The sequence below is a fragment of the Acartia tonsa genome, chromosome 3 (genome assembly GCF_053477335.1).
Source record: "Acartia tonsa isolate MP-2025a chromosome 3, ASM5347733v1, whole genome shotgun sequence".
Classification (NCBI taxonomy): domain Eukaryota; kingdom Metazoa; phylum Arthropoda; class Copepoda; order Calanoida; family Acartiidae; genus Acartia; species Acartia tonsa.
Genome location: NC_137262.1, coordinates 5,482,282 through 5,502,928, shown reverse-complemented (window position 1 = coordinate 5,502,928; position 20,647 = coordinate 5,482,282). Strand labels below are relative to the sequence as shown.

Genomic DNA, 20,647 nt, shown 5'->3' with positions numbered 1-20,647 from the left:
GTGTAATTATTTAATAATATTTTTGCATCTATTCAATACCATTACTAATGAATGTTTAGCTAACGAATTATTCATAATTGTTTCTATTTATAATTATATTAGTATCTCTATAAGGAATGGAGGGGGGATATTGCTAAACCTACAAGTAACATGTATGATTTTGCTTAACCTACAAGTAACATTTGATAAGCGCTAAACCTACAAGTAACATGATCCAAAATTACAAGATACCCTATTATTTTTCATTTTCGTAAACGCGGGAAGCTTGTCTATAAAACCAAAAAGTTAGACTTTTAGTCGATTGTCTAACGAATAGCATTGCCTTTTCAACTATGTAGATATGATACATTTTTATTAGTGCTTCCTCTATACAACTAGTTCTAGTCATACATAGAGGGTACCCACAAATAAATTTACAATCTAACACAGAAACCTGATCATACATAGAGGGTACCTACAAATAAATTTACAATCTAACATAGAAACCTGATCATACATAGAGGGTACCCACAAATAAATCCACAATCTAACACAGAAACCTGATCATACATAGAGGGTACCTACAAATAAATTTACAATCTAGCACAGAAACCTGATCATACATAAAGGGTACCCACAAATAAATTCACAATCTAACACAGAAACCTGATCATACATAGAGGGTACCCACAAATAAATCCACAATCTAACACAGAAACCTGATCATACATAGAGGGTACCCACAAATAAATTCACAATCTAACACAAAAACCTGATCATACATATAGGGTACCCACAAATAAATTCACAATCTAACATAGAAACCTGATCATACATATAGGGTACCCACAAATAAATTCACAATCTAACATAGAAACCTGATCATACATAGAGGGTACCCACAAATAAATTCACAATCTAACATAGAAACCTGATCATACATAGAGGGTACCCACAAATAAATCCACAATTTAACATAGAAACCTGATCATACATAGAGGGTATCCACAAATAAATTCACAATCTAACATAGATACCTGATCATACATAGAGGGTAACCACAAGTAAATCCACAATTTAACATAGAAACCTGATCATACATAGAGGGTATCCACAAATAAATTCACAATCTAGCACACAAACCTGATCTTACATTATGAAAGCTATTAAAAAAGATTAAACCTTTTTTCTTTCTTTATGCCTAACCCCTGTCAGTGATACTAACCTTTTAGGAACTATTCCTACTTTGCTCCAACCATGCTGAGCTTCCTACCCTGCACCCAATTTAAACTTAAATTTATTCCAAAGTAAGGGGAGTTTTTCATGCTCAACTAGCATTTATAGGGAAATCACTAAATAATTTGATGAAATAAAGTCAGAAAATAAAGACAGCCTCCCCTGCCTCAAAGCAATTTCACATAGAAAATAGGAGTAAAATATCGTTTTATAATTTACTAGCGGCTTCGCCCCTAGCTTCTAGGGGCTTTGTCCCATGAGGTTTTATCAACCTAATTTTTCATATTTTAGTTTCAAAACAAAATATATAAAAAAAAAATATTTTTGGGGGGGAAGAGGGGTAGTCGACCCAACTATTTTAATTTTGGTTTAAAAAGAATTTTTTTTAAGGGGGATATTTTTCATTTATTGGGGGAGTTGGGGGTGTCCTACCCCCAAAGAAAATATTTATATTTCTTCCCGGGTCCTATGAGAAGATACCCTGTTAAGGAGAACCCGTTCGGTTCAGCGGTTAGCGAGATCCTTTGTACAAACAGACAAACAAACAGACAGACAGACAAACATCGTTCTACTTTGTATGATCCAGTTTTTGTACTCCTTCGTGGATCAATCCGTGGATACCCTAATATGAATGGTCAAATTCATCCATACATACATTTTCATTCAATCAATTTAATTTAATTCATATTTTGAATGGTGTGTGAATTTGGACAGGTTAATAAATTATTATATCCAACCAATCAAAATTAATTTATTTTATTAGTGCAGATGTTAAAAATATTATTTGGCAAGTCTTAGCCATCCTGAAACATCATTTATAGCATCGTATAATGTATTACAGAAATTTTCCACGAATTTCAAAATAAAAATCATAAAATTAATACCGGTTTTGTAAGCCCGGGCTTTTGTGTTGGGCACTTCTCGCAAACGACTTGATTAAATTTAATTTTTAATTTTAATATCAACGGAAAGCTGTCTTTAATACTTTACGATAAATAGCTAATACCTAACAACTCATGTGGTAATTGATAAGTATTTGACCAATATCCTTTTTCTTTACAAGAGGGTCCCTTACAATTTACCTTATTTTGATTTGGTTTGCCTTGTTAAAATATTGTGTTGTTATTATGTCAACAATAATGTGTATTTATAGTGAATAGACATGTCAATAATATGACATACATGCTCACTTTTGTTATTCATTTATTTCAAGAAGATTATAATCTATCTATCGGATATTAACTAGTTTCAAAGACGTATTGAAAAATATATTGTTTTACTAGGGCTCTGTAGGAACATGTAATAAATGAAATGTCCCCGGAAACTGTGATTTCCTTTTGGACATGATAGGATTGGTGTTCCCTCAAGAAAGCTAGAAAATGATTATGCTAGCTAAAAAAATTACTAAAAAAGCTTAAATCATAGATAGTTTTTAAAAGCGAAGAATTTCTATAATAGCTTTTTTCGTTATTTTAGGCATGTTAGAATTGTCCTATCGATTGCATGGTGATTCCTGTAGTAGTTAGGTACGATTTAAAAAGCGTAGCAACTCTATATCCATTACTAGAATGTCCGTATGTTCATTTTATACATAATGTTTTTTTTACTTTTTTAACAACAAATTTTTATGTGATCTAATTATCCAATTGACTTGATTTTTGGTATATTGATTCCTGGAACATCAAAGTACAATATTATAAATAATCAAGTCCTAAAAATGTAACTATGTCCATAAACATTATACTGTATCAAGCAGTTTTTTAATAAATTTTATTCTGATTAATCAATGCTGACATTACAAGTTTTAATGTCCGTTTGTCCTACCGTTTCAGTGCTTCGCTTTTATGGATGTTGTCATCCTTGTTAATAAAATATTTAATACCCTGCAGCTTGTTGTGAAAATGTATAAATATTTAATTGTATGGTAATAATTTTTGCTGTTATTTAATTTTGCTAAATTGTTTGAACATATAACCAGGATATGTGTTAAGATAAACATAAAACATTCATTCAACCACTTTAAAAAGGCTGAAATCCTATAATTATCAAGTATATCAATCTAAGGACGTCTTAGGGGGGGGGGTTACCACCCCCCCCCCTTCCCAATTGAATTTGAAGTTTGATTTTTTATCCCCCCCACAAAAAACTAAAAAAAACTTGGACGTCCTTTCTTATATGATATAAACATGAAACCCTCCAAAATTTTGAATTTTGAATGTTTACCCCCCCTCCCCACCTCAATAAAAAGGCTTGGACTTCCTTGGTATATATTATTTCATGATAAACGCATGGATAACATTTTGATTTTAACTCATTTCATAAATTTTTGAGATCTTGTGCTTTATTGGTGCTGATTAATAAAAAAAATAACAGTGGAATATTGTAACCAAAGGAGGCATCTCATTTCATATTTATTGTAAAATCATTCTAAATGAATAATAAAGCTGCTATTTTGAAAATTCAGATTTGCCTATTATGTTTGTTCGGGGTTTATAAGGATAAGGTTTTAGTTACTCGATTTTTCTAATTTCTTTAAACTTTCCCGTATTTTTTTGCGTATTGAAAGAAACACTAATTAAACATCGATTATAATTTATATCCTAAGATTATAAAGAAACAATAATCACAAACAGGTGAAAACAAGTGTTTAGAAAATACAGCAAATTATGAATTTTAGCACTTTTGTAGAAATAATGATTAACTTTGTAATTGTAGCAATAGCCATTTTAGTTAGATTAATGAAATATCCATTGGTAAGCCAATGGCCGATAAATAGATATACATCCCCAATCATGATACACAAAATTACCCCTTCTGTAGATTACAATTAGTGGTTGAAACGTCTGGACACTCCACTAGATGAACTAAACCATCAAAATTCAATAAAAGTCCCCAAAGTTGTCAAGCCAAAGAATAAGAAAACGTTATTATGAAACTTTGGGGACAAGTGTAATAAAGACCCCAATCTCTCCTGCCTGCCTCGAAATATCAATAACATTAAATGTACTAAAAAAAATATGACCTATCTTAGAGGTCTTGAGTATGATTTGAATAAAAAGATTTGGTATTTTTTTACAATGTTACAATATTATAGCGATTTTCAAACTTTGCTAAATAAATTTTGGCGCTTTTAATAGAATACTACAACAAGGAAGAAAGAAATCGTAGGGGGGTTGGGAAGTGATTTCTTCAGGAAATCCGGAGTTTAGACCTTCTCAATCTTATGCTTGAAATCATTGATTTATTTCAAAGTTATATAAACAGGTAGATTGTTAGGATAAATTATTTCAGTTTTATATTTTTTAAAGTGTTTAAATTCATAGAAAAAGATAGAATGTTGTATATTTTAAAATCTACTTACTTTACACTTCTCATAATGACAATAGATTTGCAATGTCTTCAATTATACCATAAAATTACAGTAATCTTAATATAAACAGGACGATTAAAACACGTTAGATACTAAAGCTGACCAACACTAAAGTAAACAAGCTTCGCTTTTAAAAATGAGAATACAAAAACATAATGTTTATGTTCATTCCTATTTTTATAAAGTAGTAACGGTTTTTTTTCTAAAGCTCAAATTCGCATTAACTTTTTAACTGATTGAGTTCTCCATCTTAAGAAAGCTTTACATATGTCCTAATTTTGTTTTAGGCTATTTTATAATTGAATTTATGTCTTGGGGTGGTTTTAAGCTATTTGCATAGCCGCTTTTCAGATACATAAACCTTAGATTCTAGGGGCGTAACCACTATTTAACTGAATATTCATTTTATATTGAAAATATGATTTAATAATAACATAATTTAAGCTACTCTAACATAAAATTATACATAATCTTGAAATGATGAGAAACTTTGTGAAATTATTGAAAGGGGTGTGGACAGATAGATATATGAAAAGCTTTGTGGTTTTATTGGAAGTTCTCTTAAAACAGCAATAAACTATAATAACAATATTATAGATGTAAATTAGAATAAAAAGGATGTAATCGAAGATAAATAAATTAAAATTACACTTTTATTTTATAATAAAGTGCTATATTTAAAAAAAATGTTGTTCTGACTTGATTAATCTAATAATAAAGGCATTTTTACATTTTCTTTATTTTTTCTCTGTTTGATAAAAACATATTTATGGTGAATCTTTAAGGAAATAAATGTGCGAATCAAAGAAACAATGAATTTCCGAAGGCGCGTGCAAGTGATTTTTCCAGAGGTGTGCGCGAAGCGCTTATACTCGTTTTGCCCTTTATGATATAATTTATGATAAATGTTTAAGTGGGTGTTAATTGATCATTCCAAGCAGAAATAAGGTATAACCAACAAGCGAAATAAATTTAAATAACATTTGTGGGGCCGGGCAAATAGAGAGTTAGTCAATTTTACGATGTGTTGCCCCCCAATAACAGCCAGAAAACAGGTTTAGTGATTTTTTCCGAATTAATTTCGTTATTGGTATACGCTGCATTCAGAGGAATGAAAAGCAAAACATTTTTAAAAATCTTTTAAAGGGGTGATATGACCCATCCTTTGTACAACCCAGAGAAGGAGTTGGGTTTTACCCTAGCCTCACACGCCCCTATTGCACGTCTTTAAATTGAAGATTATTGGCCGGAATAAGAAGCTAGTGATTGATTTCGGCTGACAATCATTTAATTCCTACGTGTTAACTTTTCATATCCGGAAGACTTGGTGGATTGGAAATTTCTTTTGGATGTTGTTGTGCAATGTCCCATTGATCTGTTTATAACACTAGTTCCAAAGTTTAAAAAACGTTTTCTTTGCAACTTTGGGGACTTTCATTGACTTTTGGTTGATATGCTCATTAAGTTGAGTGTCCAACGTTTACAGAATGGGTATTTTTGTGAATCATCATTAGGGATTGTACATCACATTGGACTGTAAATTATAAAGGTACCAAAATTATATGATTATTCGTCGGCTATAAAAACATTGGTTACCCAAATAAAATCTAGATTTGTTAGTTAAATCTAACAATGTTCAATCTTTTAACTAATAATGGTAATGAACAGAAGGCATAATTTTTTTTAGGATCATGTTACTTCAAGGTTAAGCGCTTCCACATGTTACTTATAGTGAGCGATGTACGTACAGTGTTTTCTAAATGTAACAAAGCATTTCTGTATTTAATAATCATCGCCCATTGTCTTATCCCTGAAGATTCCAAATTTTGTGATACAGCAGTGACATATTAATATGCCTGTTTTTAGATTAAAAATTTCAGAGATGGGTTTTTGAAAAAAGAATGCCGCGTTTTTTTGATATTTTTTAGACATGTCGAATAAACAGAGTATACAACTATTTATTTAATTATTTCGCTTTTGTTGGTACGGCTTTCATAGAAGAAAAACAAATTATCTTAAATCTATTTTTGCTGCATATTAATTAATGCATCTTTTTAGAGCTGTATTAGACATTATACAAATGACTAAAATATTAATTTGAAAATTATGAATTCTTTAGTTGTATACTCTGTTGGCATTTACATAATAATGATTGATTGAACGAAAGACGATATCGTCTTCGTTCAATCAATCAATGTCTAAAAAATGCCGGAAAAACGCGGCATTCTTTCTCAAAAACCCATCTCAGTAGCTTGCAAGAAACTGAAAAAAATTATGTTGAAAGGTTTCGTGATTTTTTTTACAATATTTATATAAAAGTAACAGGATCTGTGCGTGTCTATCTGTAGCAAATTATCTCGCTAACTGCTGAACTGATATGGTTCTCCTTTACAATGTAGCTTCTCATAGGTCCTGGAAAGGTTTATAACTATTGTGGGGAAGGGCAGGGCACCCCAACTTTCAGAAGAGAAACCGCCCTTGTTGTTCATTACCAGAATTCTAGATTTTTTCTTAAAAATTTATCTCTGAATCTTAGATGATAAAACTGTATGTAATGCCAAAAATTACCCTTGTTTAATTATTAACTTATGTCTGCGACCTTAGCATCTGGGGACTATTCATTCAAAAGTGTAAGAGAGTATAAAAAAAACATAAAACCATTTTAAGGCTGTAATATGAAAGTCAAAAAGCCTCAAACCATCTCAGAACCTAAATGAAGTAAATCAGTTCAGTATTTATTAAAATCTTAAGCTACAGGAAAAAAATAACTTAGTCTTTATATTATAGGAATTAAATCTTAATATCGCAAAGGGCTCCAAAAGATACAAAGCAATAGTTTTCATTATCATTTATTATTATATAATTGTTTTACATATGTTAATAATTACAAAATTATTTACATTTTTTCACATAATAAAGCCTGATCTTACTAAAATGCAGTTTGTATTTTTATTTTGTTATATTAATATGTATATTAAAATATCACAAGTACATTGAGAATTTTTATTTGTTTTTGTATAAGATCTATTTAGTTGAGAATAAAAAAAATTTTTAGTTATAAACTGCTTTTTGTAAATGTTTAAAAACATTGCATTGAAATGTTTTAGTAATATTATAATTTATAATTTTTTTTAATGTACCAAAAAAAGTTAATTCATAATACTTAACTGAAAGGAAAAAGTATAGAAAATAAAATTTTACAAATCGCACGATCAGTCCAGCAATTTAAAATGTAATTGACAATTTCCCTTTTAACAGTAAGTAGACATTTTTTAAAATACATTATGTTTATGTTTGTTTTGATATACTTCTAAGTTTGCTAAGTAAAGCTGGAGAAGTCCCTAAGGGCTAGTAGCACACAAGGTTAGGTCATTGTAAGCCTTTCAAAATAAAAAAAATATCGGGGGAAAGGGGGAGTTGGGAGCGATTGAATGGTCCACTTACAGTTAAAGGGATGTTGTAATTTTGGGTTGTATTAAATATATAATCTAATCATATCTAACTTTACACTGGCTTAATAAAATTAAAATTACAAGATTAAAATTGTTAAAATCACAATATCATAAAGTTGTAATTATAAAATCAAATAATATTATTTACATGATCTTATGGAAAAAATATTAATGAATTTTAATGAGAGGAATGTTAAAAGAAAAATTATATTAAATCAATATTTGAAAAAAAAGTAAAAACTAATAATGTTAAGAGTTAAAGAAGGTGTATCAACTTTTTTTTTATAGCTAGCTAGTTCTTTTAGTAAGTAGTAGATGTAAAATTTTTCATAGAATTCAGATATGCAATCGGTTTTTTTTGTAGACCTCTTATTTTTTAAGTAATTTAAGTTTAAAAAAAAAAATTAAGTCGATTTTAACCCATTAGTGACAATTCTACTTCCCGTGATCCGATTTTTGTGTAATTTTCAGGGTTTCTTAGTTTTTATCAAACTTAAACAAGTCTCGAAATAAGTTTTTTGATAATATGTAAGACAAAAAAGTTTTTTTTTTCGTTCAGTACTGCACGATTCGGATCGAACACTACTGCACGACACTAAAAATTGAAACACAATTGCACAAATAAACCATAATTATTGAGGGGATGGGGGAGGTGGGGGAAGGGGAATATTATGCTAAGATAAGTTGGCTTATATATATCTCCAGAGGCACCTTGATCACAAATTGGGGGGGGGGGGGGGGCGGGGGGGTATGTATAAAGTAGAACAAAAAATAAGCTGCTTCATTTCTAATCAATTTTCATTTAAGGATAACATCATCCATAAAAGCGAAACCTTGAAATAGTAAGACAAACAAAAATTAACACTTATAGAGTGTCAAAACTAAATAAGCAAAAAATTAATATATAAGTCTAAACAAAATTGGAAGCAAATTTGTTCAAACTTCTTAAATACAGGATACTGTGTAAGGACATACTTACATTTTCAGGACTTGAATATAGAGATGCTTTGCTAATAACATTATTCCTTGTGGTAATAGGAATCAGTATTCAATTCTAACCTGTTTAAATTTAAAAAAAAGAGTTAACTGTCCCAGACGGACGGACAGACCAACCCTAATTATAGCAAAATTTTAAAGCTTAACCCTCACAGATTGGTGGGGGGGAGGGCTAAATATGCCCCCAAAAGAATATTAAAGTTTTTTAGGGTAAGTAAAAATTGGTTAAATTCGCCATGAATTTTGGACATTCTCTGTATGCGCAGCGACTCTATAACTAACAGGGAGGGAGGGGACATGGGCTGTAAATTACACTGGTACCCAAAAGTGTATACCTGTGGAAATTTTTATTGCATTTTGGTTTGTTGTTTCCAAAAGAGTTGTGTCCAAACTTTTAAACCATTATTTTTAAATTACCGAATCAGTAATACTGTTTATCATCATTGGGGATATAATTGTATATCAATGTATCGTCCCAATGCATTATTCCTTTAGAATAGTTTTAAAATCTATTGATCCATCTTAACCCAAGACTACTTTATCAAACTAACATCTTTGTACAGGCCAAATATATATTTCAAAAACAGAAGTTTTCATTCTCAATCGTCCTGTAAAGGAAAAAAGTATATTTTTGAAAAATCTGAATCAGATATTTAATATTTCTTTTTTTCTTTGGTTTAATGAATCGTAGAGATGCATCGCATTGTTATAAAATAATGGTTAGGTAAAACTGCTGATTAAGATTAATTCTTTATAATTTGTATTAGTAAAAACACATACCTATACAATTTTTTGACATTTTAAACCTATTTACACTTGCGCTACATTTCTAATATTGGTCTAACCAATACAAAACAAACAAAAAAATGAAAAATCAGCTAAAGAAAGGGTTAAAGATTTTGAATATGCGTAGCAAGAGGGGATTGTGGTGTGGTTGTTGTTTTCATTATTTATTTTCCTTTAGAATAATAATGACAAATAGTTATTTGAATATTTTAGAAACTTTAGCGTTAAGAGTACCTTCGAAAGACGTGAAAACAATACTTTCTACTTTAGAATTTTGATGTAAAGAAAGAAGTTGATTATCTGTAGGATATTTCTATAAGGGAACTAGACTTTAAAAACCTCAACTTTCATAAACTTAACAATTAAAAAAGTCCTTAATAATTGTATAATTTTAATATAACCCTTTTACCCTCCAAAAACTTCCCTATTATTGCTGCGCTACTTTTAAATATGTTTATCCTTGTTTATTTGCTGTGAGAGGGCTAAAAATTTGTATCAATTAAATTTAGTTGCAAAGCTACTTTATAGTTCTAAATGTGGCTATGTCTAAAAAGTTTTTTGTATTATACGTCAGCTTATTCTGATAGAAGAAAAATCCTAAATATGAAGATTTCTAAAAGCAATAAGCACCGAGTTTTACTTTGTCAGTCGGTTTTAGGCTATTTAGAGGTGTATATACTTAAGAATACTTATTGCATATATGAAAAAATTAAATGGATATATATAGATTTAAATGCTTTTTGATAGATATGAATTTTAGAAAACACATAGAAAGATAGATAGACATACAGACATCCATTATATATTGATATATTGAAAGAAAAAATTTACTTCTATAGATTTTGATCTATCCATCCTATTATACAAAGCTTTTAGTTTTTTTATGTTTGTCTGTCAATATCTTGCCAACCACTGAACCGATTGAGTTCTCCATTTTAGGAAGCTTCACGGGATTGTTTAAGTCTATAACATATGTCATATATATGTAGGTCTTTGGTTAGTTTTAGGCTATTTTACTTCTCCCTCCATTAGATAACAATGGCCCATCCGATAGCAGAGAAAACTTTAGAGAAAGAAAATGACATAGAGAGAGAGATACATTGAAAAAGAAAGAGAACAGGAGAAAAATTGAGAAATTGTCTTTTTTGCTACTAGACAAGACAAGGACGTTTTATAGTTGTTGTTAAGGTATAGCAAGTGTTTTTAAACATAGATAGATAGATAATGTCAATACGAAAATTAACAGAATATCTATAGTCTGTCTGTCTGTGTATACCAAAGGATCTCGCTAACTGCTGAATCTGTTCGGTTATCCTTTACAGTGAAGCTTCTCATAGGTCCTGGGAAGATTTTCATCTATGAAACATTGCTAAAAGTTGATTTTTTGGAACATTAAATGTATTTAAAAATTATCGTTCTATAGTGAATGATCCCAATCGATCTATATTACACGAATTTATAGATCGTTCAATAGTGCACGTTCCGAATCGTTCATTATTGTACGACAATTAAATGTGAAAAAAAGCGCATTAAAAAAACACCTATGTCTAAAATTCTTTTTTTGTTGTAAAATATATAAAAAATACTATATGATAAGTCTACCTTTTTAAAAATATTTAAATCAAATGAGTATTTTTTACCTTCTTAAAAATATTTTTTTCGAATTTGATGGTGAAGCCATAACAAATGGTTTTGTACTAATTTATGGTTGACCAATACCAAACTTATATAATAGAATGTTTTGCCCATATCCTGACTCTATAATATTCATTAAGCCGAAAAAGACCTAAACCTTCAAATTTCATGTGTTTTTTATGGTTTTTTAAATCGTGCATTATTGCACGAATTGTCACTAATGGGTTAAGGTACTAAAATGCAACAAAAAAAAGAAAGAAAATGGCCATTATGAACAAAAATAGTAAGATCTTTAATTTGACACCTTACTTTTTCAATTCTGTCAGGTAATTATTGAAAAAATCGATTTTTTTAAACCCACGAGAATAAAAACTTTGAACTTAATTTTATTATTTCACAGATAAAAAAATATGGGTTCATATATACCTTTAGAATCAGAAAAATATTACGAATTCATTGTAAGCAAAATTGAAAAAAAAGTTTACAATATAGTATATAAACTACAATAAAAGGAATTATATGAAAATATCATATTATATTGTACAGGCAACGTCTTAATTCTTCAATTGAGTATAAAAATGGGAAGGGGGTAAAGAGGGGGTAAAAAAGGGAAGATGATAGTGTTGCCTGAACAAAAAATACAATTGGCCATTTGTTTAATTTTTAATTTTTTTACTTTTTTTCAATTTTGCTTACAATGGATTCGTAATATTTTTCTGATTCTAAAGGTATATATGAACCCATGTTTTTATGTCTGTTTGAGAAAATATTTAGGTCTAAAGTTTTTATTAAACCGAGGTTAAAAAAATAGATTTTTTCAATAATTACTCAACAGAATTTTAAAAGTAAGGTGTCAAATTAAAGATCTTACTATTTTTGTTCTTACTGGCCATTTTCTTCTTTTATTTTGTTGCGTTTTAGTACCTTAAAACCGACTTAATTATTTTTTTAAAAAACTTAAATTACTTAAAAAATAAGAGGTCTACAAAAAAACCGATTGCATATCTGAATTCTATGAAAAATTTTACATCTACTACTTACTAAAAGAACCGGCTAGCTATAAAAAAAAAAGTTGATACAACTTCTTTCGGATAATGTAAAGGTATTTTCTAGAATGGGTTTGAAACTGAATAATATTCACAGGATTAGAACCAGTTCTCAGCCACACAGAAAAATAAAGTATAGCATCGTATTTAAAACAATTTTCCACAAATATTAAAATAAAAATCATAAAAATTCCAGTTTTGCAAGCTCGGGCCTTCGCCTCTCGAGGCTGAAAAAAACTATTTTGAATTTTATAATTTTTTATTCTAATATCCACAGAAAACTGTCTATAATACGATTCGATAAATAACTATTATTTAAACCATTTTTGTTCTCAACTAGCTAAATATGAACGGCTGTATCCGACGCTTGAGTTCGCAAAAAAGTTTTTTTTATAAAAATAAAATGCTGAAACTATCTTATATTAAACCTGTCATATCTTATATTAAACCTAAAAAAAATCATCCGTTCAGCGTTATACAAGTGGGATAAAATTAAAAATTCTCATTCAGATTTGCTGAAAAAATACGAGTCAAAATTTACTTATTAAAAATATAAATTCACAAATATCTTTTAATCATTATTATTTTTATTAGGCAAGAAATCACAGTTTAGTTTTCTGTTGTGTAACTTTTGATATGTCCGTACAAAAAGTAAAAATAAACTTAGTTAATTGTAATTGCGATTCCTATGACAAATTAGCATGATGGAGAAATCCGAAGAATATCTTTTGTTTAAAAGTTTAATATTTATGTATTTCTACTCTAATCATGCTGTTGATGTTTACCACATTGTTAAAGTTTTTAGATAAAATACCAAATGCCTTGCTAAAGTCAAGCCAACACTGAATTTACTATTAAAATTATCTAGAAGTGACTGTTTAAGGTTTAAGTTTACTTTTTAGTATGAACATAAAATGACTAAGAACAATAAAGGGGTAGTTTCACGAAATGCATTTGAACTTAATTTAGTGAACCGCATATTTTTTCTTAGTTAATGGGGTAAACTACATTTAAATAGCATATATTTGAAATAAATTCAATTTTCTACCACGTAGTTTTTAAAATATCAAGACCTGAAAATTGTCTTTTTGTGATATATGCAATTTAAAAAGACGATTTTCAAGTCTTGATATTTCAAAAACTATGTGGTAGAAAATTGAAATTTTTTCAAATATATGCCATATAAATGTAGTTTAACCATTTAACCAGGATAAAACATGCGGTTCACTAAATTAAGTTCAAATGCATTTCGTGAAACTACCCCTTTAGTATATAATCTAGAAATTAATGTATAGAGACGATGATCATTACAAGCACTCATTTTTTAAGCACTTTATTTAGCCAGTATTTAAAATGTACTTAATCATAGTTTGTAAGACGCATTGGCGCAACTGGTGGCATGCTATTGCTCATATGCTATCGGGGAGGTGTCGGGTTCGATTCTTGATCAAACCGTGTCAAACTAAGACTATTTAATAGATAAGGTATAAAAAAGTGTTTAAATAATAAGTTCTTAGAATTGGTCATCATATTATAAGCACCATCATATCTCAGTAAAATTACAGATTTCCATTATCAAACAACATAATACATAAAACAAATATATCATACTAGCATTAACTAGAAAATGTTCTTTAAGTTTTCATAATTTAAATTTTTGTTTTTATTATCATAAAGCTAAATGACATTAGCTTATTCTTAAGAGTCATTATTTCATTGTTTATTCTTCTTAAATATTTTCTATGGGTAGGTACAACCATACGTAAGTCAAAAGTGTAGCAGGGCTACTAAAAAAGTACCTAAGCTCATGGTACGGTATAAAATGAGGTATTAAAAAGTATTGTACATAAAAAATCTATTAAAACTTGGTACCTATGTTAATTAAGCTCGTTTTAATAAATGCAACTTTTTATCTCCATTAACAGTTAGAGTTCTATCTAGAGTTTTAATTCTGTGGTGCGTTGAGTCTCTACAAGGGTTCCAGCACCTCTTTTATTTCATCACTCAAGGCCACTGGTTCCGCTCTGATAACAAAGAATATAGAGATATAGATTTGTAAATAATTTAGATATACTAAAATCAACTTTTCTTCTAAAATAAATTAATAAAAACTTCCAATAGGGAGGAGGATATGGAGATATACTTACCTCTCCCCCCCCCCACAAAAAAAAATAATTTTACATATTACAAGTCAGGGGAATATTTATGATTTTGAATATCATTTTAGCTAAATTCTCCAATGTTTGAATGGATATAGAATACGTGGCTGAGCCGTTAGCCGTTACTTTTTCAACTTTTTGTCGATTTAGGAAAAATAGACCTACCAAGCATTACTCATGCAAAATTTCAGATCGAAATTCGAATTCTAAGTGCCATTTGCTCACTGATTACGAGATGGTTGCATAAAAAACCCCCCCTTATATATCGATTTATGTATGGCAGTTGTACTTCTTTTATAATGGAAACAAAGAATAGAATAACATCTTTGAATTTTCACTATAAAATCAATCCCAAATAAATCAACTAATAGATATTATATTCTTTGCCTGACGTGTTTCAGTTTGTGTTTAACAACTAATGAAATGCCGAGGAGTAGAATAACTGAGCCAATCACAAGACAGCAAAGTCCAATCATACTGAAATGAAAACAATTGATAAAAACCAATAAGGAAAATAAGAATAGCTGATCCCATCACAAAACAGCACAGTAATTCCAATCATAATGAAATAAAAATTTCTATCCGTTGCAATATATAAGCTTTTTTTTGTCTGTAGCGAAGGTCCTTCACAAGATTAATTAAACCAAGAAAAATAATCTCCTCCCCCCAAAAAAACACCATTTTTCTTTTCTTTTAAAACTAAAATTGAAAGTGAAGGCTCGACTTCTCCCACCCAACACTCCCTTAAATGACATTAGAGGTTTCTAGAGGCGTAGCCGCTAGTAAATATAAATAGTAATAACTCCAATGTATATGACACATCTCGCATATAAAGTATCTAGTAAAGGAAAGGCATAAAATTACCTAAAACCACCCCATAACCTCTGTTCAATGTTCAACGTACAAACAAAAGTTACTGCTACTATACAGAAATTAGGGGGAAAAAATCAAGATAAAATAATTCTCAGGGTTTCAAATTACAGAAATTAGAATATTTTGCAAGTTGTCTAACATTGCAAAACGATGTATTAATGTGAAATACTTGTTTTTTTTTATAGGAAAGCATCTATGAGAATATGTTATTATGCACTGATTAAATAATATCTGTCGCAAAAAAAATAAGATTTGAGGTACAATTTTATCTATTTTGTAAAACCCCAATAAGTTAAGTTAAGTTTATTTATTATTTTTATCTGAAAAAGTCTCCAAGATAAAAAGTTCAACCTATAGGTAGTACAAGTATAAATAGAAAGCTTATAGAATATCTAGACAGCTTTTTATTTTTCAAATTGTTTATCTAACATTACTATCAATGCTTGCTTTTAAATGCTTATTGATCTGTGGTGTTATATAAAATGTCATCGCTTCGCCCCTAAACTAAATATATATTCTCTAAAACTTTAGACTATTTATAATCGAAAATAGACAAAATAAAAATGAGTAATTATGGATAAATTTTGACCACTTAAAGTAAAAATATTAAAGTTTTAAAGTATTATTATTGCTATATTTTTCACTAGCGGCTACGCCCCTAGAAGCCTCTCGGGTCACTTGAGGATGGGGGAGTCGAATTTGATTACCCAATTTATTATTTTAGATTTTAAAAGAAAAATTTTAAAAAATATTTTTGGGGGGTGGATTTTTTTTTTTTTTTTTTTTTGGGGGGGGGGGGGAGGGTGCCTCTCCTATCATTTATAATTTTAGTTAAAAAATTTAAATTTTTTTTTTGGAGGGGGGTATTTTTTTTATTTTTGGGGAGGTTGGGGGTGTCCCACGCGGCATTCTTTCTCAAAAACCCATCTCTGTCATGCTAAAAACGCGCGACTACGTATTTGTACTTTCTAATTTTTCATTAAATAAATACCTTAATGGATTTAGGAAATATGTGGATATATTGACAGGGAAAATGTGACGTCAATTTAGCTTGCTAGTATGAACCGCATTTACTGGTCAGTACGTTCATTCAGTAGGAGGGGAGGGGGATGGAGTAAAGGTGGTAGTCGGGGGGTATCTTTGGGAGGGGATGGAGTAAAGGTGGTAGTTGGGGGGTATCTTTGGGAGGGGATGGAGTAAAGGTGGTAGTTGGGGGGTATCTTTATTTTAGCAAGCTGTAAGCATCACTTTAGAGTACTAGCGGCTACGCTCCTAGAGGACTCTAGGAAAACTAAAGAAAGGGTTGGGGGGGGGGGGGGGGGGAAGGAATTTATTTTGAGATTAGCGGCTAGTGAGATTCTTCGCTACAGACAAAAATAGCCTACTACTTTATATAATTGGACTAGCGGCTTCGCCCTTAGCCTCTAGGGGCTTTGCCCCTAGAGGTAATTAAAAAAAAATTAAGTACCCCTACTAAAGTGCCCCCACTACTTTCTATTTAAAAAAATGGGGGGATTTTTTTTGTTTTTGGGGGGGTTGGGGGTGTCCCACCCCCTAAGAAAATAGTCTAAAACCACCACAGGACCAGTAGGTATATACCCTGAAGAGTAGAATCCGATCGGTTAAGTGGTTACCGAGATCTTAAGGGACGGAATAGACAGACATACAGACATACTTCTACTTTGTATTATAGATATGAAAATTTATTGCAACATCCAAGTTATAATATATCGATTAATACTTTAAACGAGAAAATATCTGAATTTTTCTGGCTAGGAAAATGTTTTGCTTGTGTGACACAGGAATAGGTATTATGCAAGACAATTTCAGATAATATAAATAACATTTTATTTTATTGATTTCTAAGAACATCAGAGTAAAACATTAAAGGGAGAAAGGGTTAAATAACTGTATCTCCTCACCGCAACCGCCTTGTGCAACCTTTCTTTTGGTTATTAAAAACAACCAATAGTGTCGCTTATATCAACACAGCCAAGTAGCAGAAAATAATTTAGAAGCAGACGAAGAGGTCTTTGAAAAAGGAAGGGAGGAAGTTATCTGTATATACATCTATACTATAGATCTGTTATAAGAACAAACAAAAAATACAATGAACTAAAAAGCTTAACATCTAATTTTGTTGTCATTGTTCTTATTCTGTGATTTTCTATGACTTTGACATGTGTCTTAGATCTGCCAAACGATCAAGTCCCCACCTAACTTAGCCTTTTAGTTTTCTTCATTTTGATATTGCTCAATGCAAAACTATAAACTATAGTTGGCTATTTGATTGAAAAGATACCGAAAACGATATAACCAGAAAATTATTCCATACTAGCGGCTACGCCCCTAGAGGCCTCTAGGGACACTTGAGGATAGGAGAACCGAATTTGATAACCTAATTTATTATTTTAGATTTTAAAAGAAAAAGTTTTAAAAAAATTTTGGGGGGTAATTTTCCTAGAGGCAATTTCTCTAAGGAGGGTGGTGGTTCCCTCCCCCAAAATAGTTATAAACCTTCCTGTGACCTATGAGAAGCTACCCTGTTAAGGAGAACCCGATCGGTTCAGCGGTTAGCGAGATCATTTGGTACAAACACACAAACACACAGACAAACATCCTGTTACTTTAGTGTAAAGATTGTTATCAATGAAAGTTAGAATTATGTTTATTAGAATAGGTATACACGCTGTAACTAATACACAAGTACGCGATAGTCATTGCTTTCCTGCATGTCTCAAGTAACACTGCTACTATTAAGCTGTACTTTTGCATGTACATCAACAACAACTGTTTTAGTATTATTTAATTTTATCCAGATTTTTACAACATATCCAAATGTTAAGTAGTAATAGTTATTTCTCGCATCGTATTATAAACGGCTTTCCGCGGATATAGAATGTACAACTATAAGATTAAAACCAGTTTTTTTAGCCCCGAGATGCCGAAGGCACGGGCTAAAAAACTGGTTTTAATGTCATGATTGAACATTTTTATATTCGTAGAAAGCTGTATATAATTCACTGCTAGACATAGTTTTTTTCGAATGGATGAGAACCGGTTCCTATCCACCGGATTCGAATGAATACGAGAAACAAAATTATCAATCATTTATTTAATCTGCGCTACTATAAGTCTTTTTCAATCTTGTTGTTGACCTTTACCGTGTACTTTGTTTAAAAAATACGCTGTCTTTATTAGTTTCAATAGTACATAGTAACTAGGGAAAGATAATATTTAAATCAAAATTAATTAGTTTTTGAAAAAAATAATTTGGGTTTATAATTAAAGCGCAGCATCTCCATAATTGACCAATAAAAATTAAAACATTTTCAAAATAAAATGCTTTTTAAAAATTTTATTTTATGCTTAAAAGGAATAAACTACCTAATAAAAAGTTTTACAAATCAGAAATTATTTCAGAACATTTTTGAAAAATAAAATAAAATTAAGAGTAAATGAGGAGTCTTTTAGATGATTGATTTTGGCAAAAAAAAGTTATTTATCCTTTCTTAATATATAAATGGTTGCTTGCTGTAACTGTAAATTGTTTAACCTACAACGGTTTCAGGTAGCGCGCGAAGCGAAGCGCGCTGCAAATTTTTTTATCTCCCCCAAAAATCTTTACCCCTGGGGTAAAATTAGCTTGGGGGGGGAGGGGTAATTACCCCCCGTAAAATCTGTTGGCAGGGGTAAATTTTGTTTATCCCCCCCAAAATTTACCCCCGGGTTAAAATTTTTTGGGGGGGTAATTTGATAATGTATTAATAGGCACCCCCAAATTCGTTTGGCGGGGGGGGGGGAATCACCCCATTACCCCACCCCCTTGGACGGCTATGGTGGAGAATTTACCTGACTAACTCAACAATATTGACAAGCCACCAAATCTGGCCATCCACCTCCTTATTCGTGGTGGCCTCTGCATCGAACCAAATGACAGGTAGAAAGGTCGAGGGTATCTTTTCCCAGTTCTTGCCAAGGTTTGGATTAGGTCTCATCTAGAAAAAAAATAGTATTAGTTTATTGTATTTAATTCAAAATCAGGGAACATTGCAGACAAAACTAAATTCCTTCATCCAAAATATCATAGCTTACAACAGAAAATAATTTTTGAAAATAAGAATTTGATGCATATTAATTCCATTTTTTCATATTTAACAAATATATTATATTTCATATTTTTCTCGCATGAAATCGCTATTCAGGAAAACTTTGGAATAGTTATTTCTCGCATCGTATTATAAACGGCTTTCCGCGGATATAGAATGTACAATTATGAGATTAAAACTAGTTTTTTTAGCCCCGAGGTGCCGAAGGCACCGGCTTAAAAAAACTGGTTTTAATCTTATGACTGTACATTTTTATATTCGTAGAAAGCTGGATATAATACGATGATAGACATAGTTTTTTTTTGTATGGATGGGAACCGGTTCCTATCCACCGGATTCGAATGAATACGAGAAAATGAATTTTCTTCTTTCAAAATTACTTTTGTTTAACATTGTTTTAATGTTTTATCAATCAACAAGCTCTGATAATTTTAAATTTTCTTCCTTTGGTTATTGGAATTCTGGAAATGTGCTCTGTTATTTTTTTGAGCTGACATCTAATTAATAAATTGTCACAAAATTATAACATGAATTCATCAAATTAACTTTTGCAAAGAGGAAAATCTAAGTAATGAACTAAGAAATATATATTTTTTAAAGATTATCTAACACACATTTTAATAGGATTAAAAAAAGGATAACAAAATTCGCATTAGGGTGGGTCGATTTTGGACATTTTTTCTCTGAGACCAAAGCAGGGATCTGCAAATGTTTTTATGAGTATAATACACGTTAAAATTCATCCTAAGTCTTAAAACCGCTGACGACCCACTGCGAATTTTAAAAGAAAAAAAGTTGACCCTCAAAATTTCACCTTAAAGTGACACTTTTCTAATAGTTTATAGTCCACTAACTCATAAGCAGTAAGAATTCAAATCCATTAAGTCCCTTCTAACAAGATATTGGCAACTTTTTGCACACATTTTTGCAAACGGCAATTATTTCCTTTATTTGAAGTTTTGGATAATAACATTTTCATAAAAGTTTTCAGTAATAATCATTTAAG

General features: G+C 30.5%; 1 protein-coding gene and 1 long non-coding RNA gene across 3 annotated transcripts in view; both read right to left on the bottom strand.

Moving 5' to 3' along the window:
* Positions 1–7,418: 7,418 nt before the first annotated feature.
* LOC145313160 (uncharacterized) lies at positions 7,419–8,325 on the bottom strand. The gene is made up of 2 exons (XR_013877271.1): positions 8,030–8,325; positions 7,419–7,833 (listed from the first exon to the last, which is right to left on the bottom strand). It is a non-coding gene; the product is annotated as an uncharacterized LOC145313160 (long non-coding RNA).
* A 4,838-nt stretch (positions 8,326–13,163) lies between these two features.
* Positions 13,164–20,647, bottom strand: part of LOC145313159 (protein croquemort-like) — a 46,077-nt gene continuing 38,593 nt past the window's right edge. Inside the window, exons 16-19 of one of the 2 annotated variants that reach the window (XR_013877270.1) lie at positions 19,385–19,530; positions 15,047–15,136; positions 13,762–14,524; positions 13,164–13,418 (exon numbers count right to left, since the gene is read on the bottom strand). Coding sequence is in view for 1 of the 2 variants with exons in the window: in XM_080152434.1 (XP_080008560.1) it covers positions 14,470–14,524; positions 15,047–15,136; positions 19,385–19,530 (291 nt within the window). In the remaining variant the exon portion in view is untranslated. Of the gene's footprint in view, positions 14,525–15,046; positions 15,137–19,384; positions 19,531–20,647 lie in introns of both variants that reach the window. The other variant, XM_080152434.1, reaches the window with a different exon arrangement.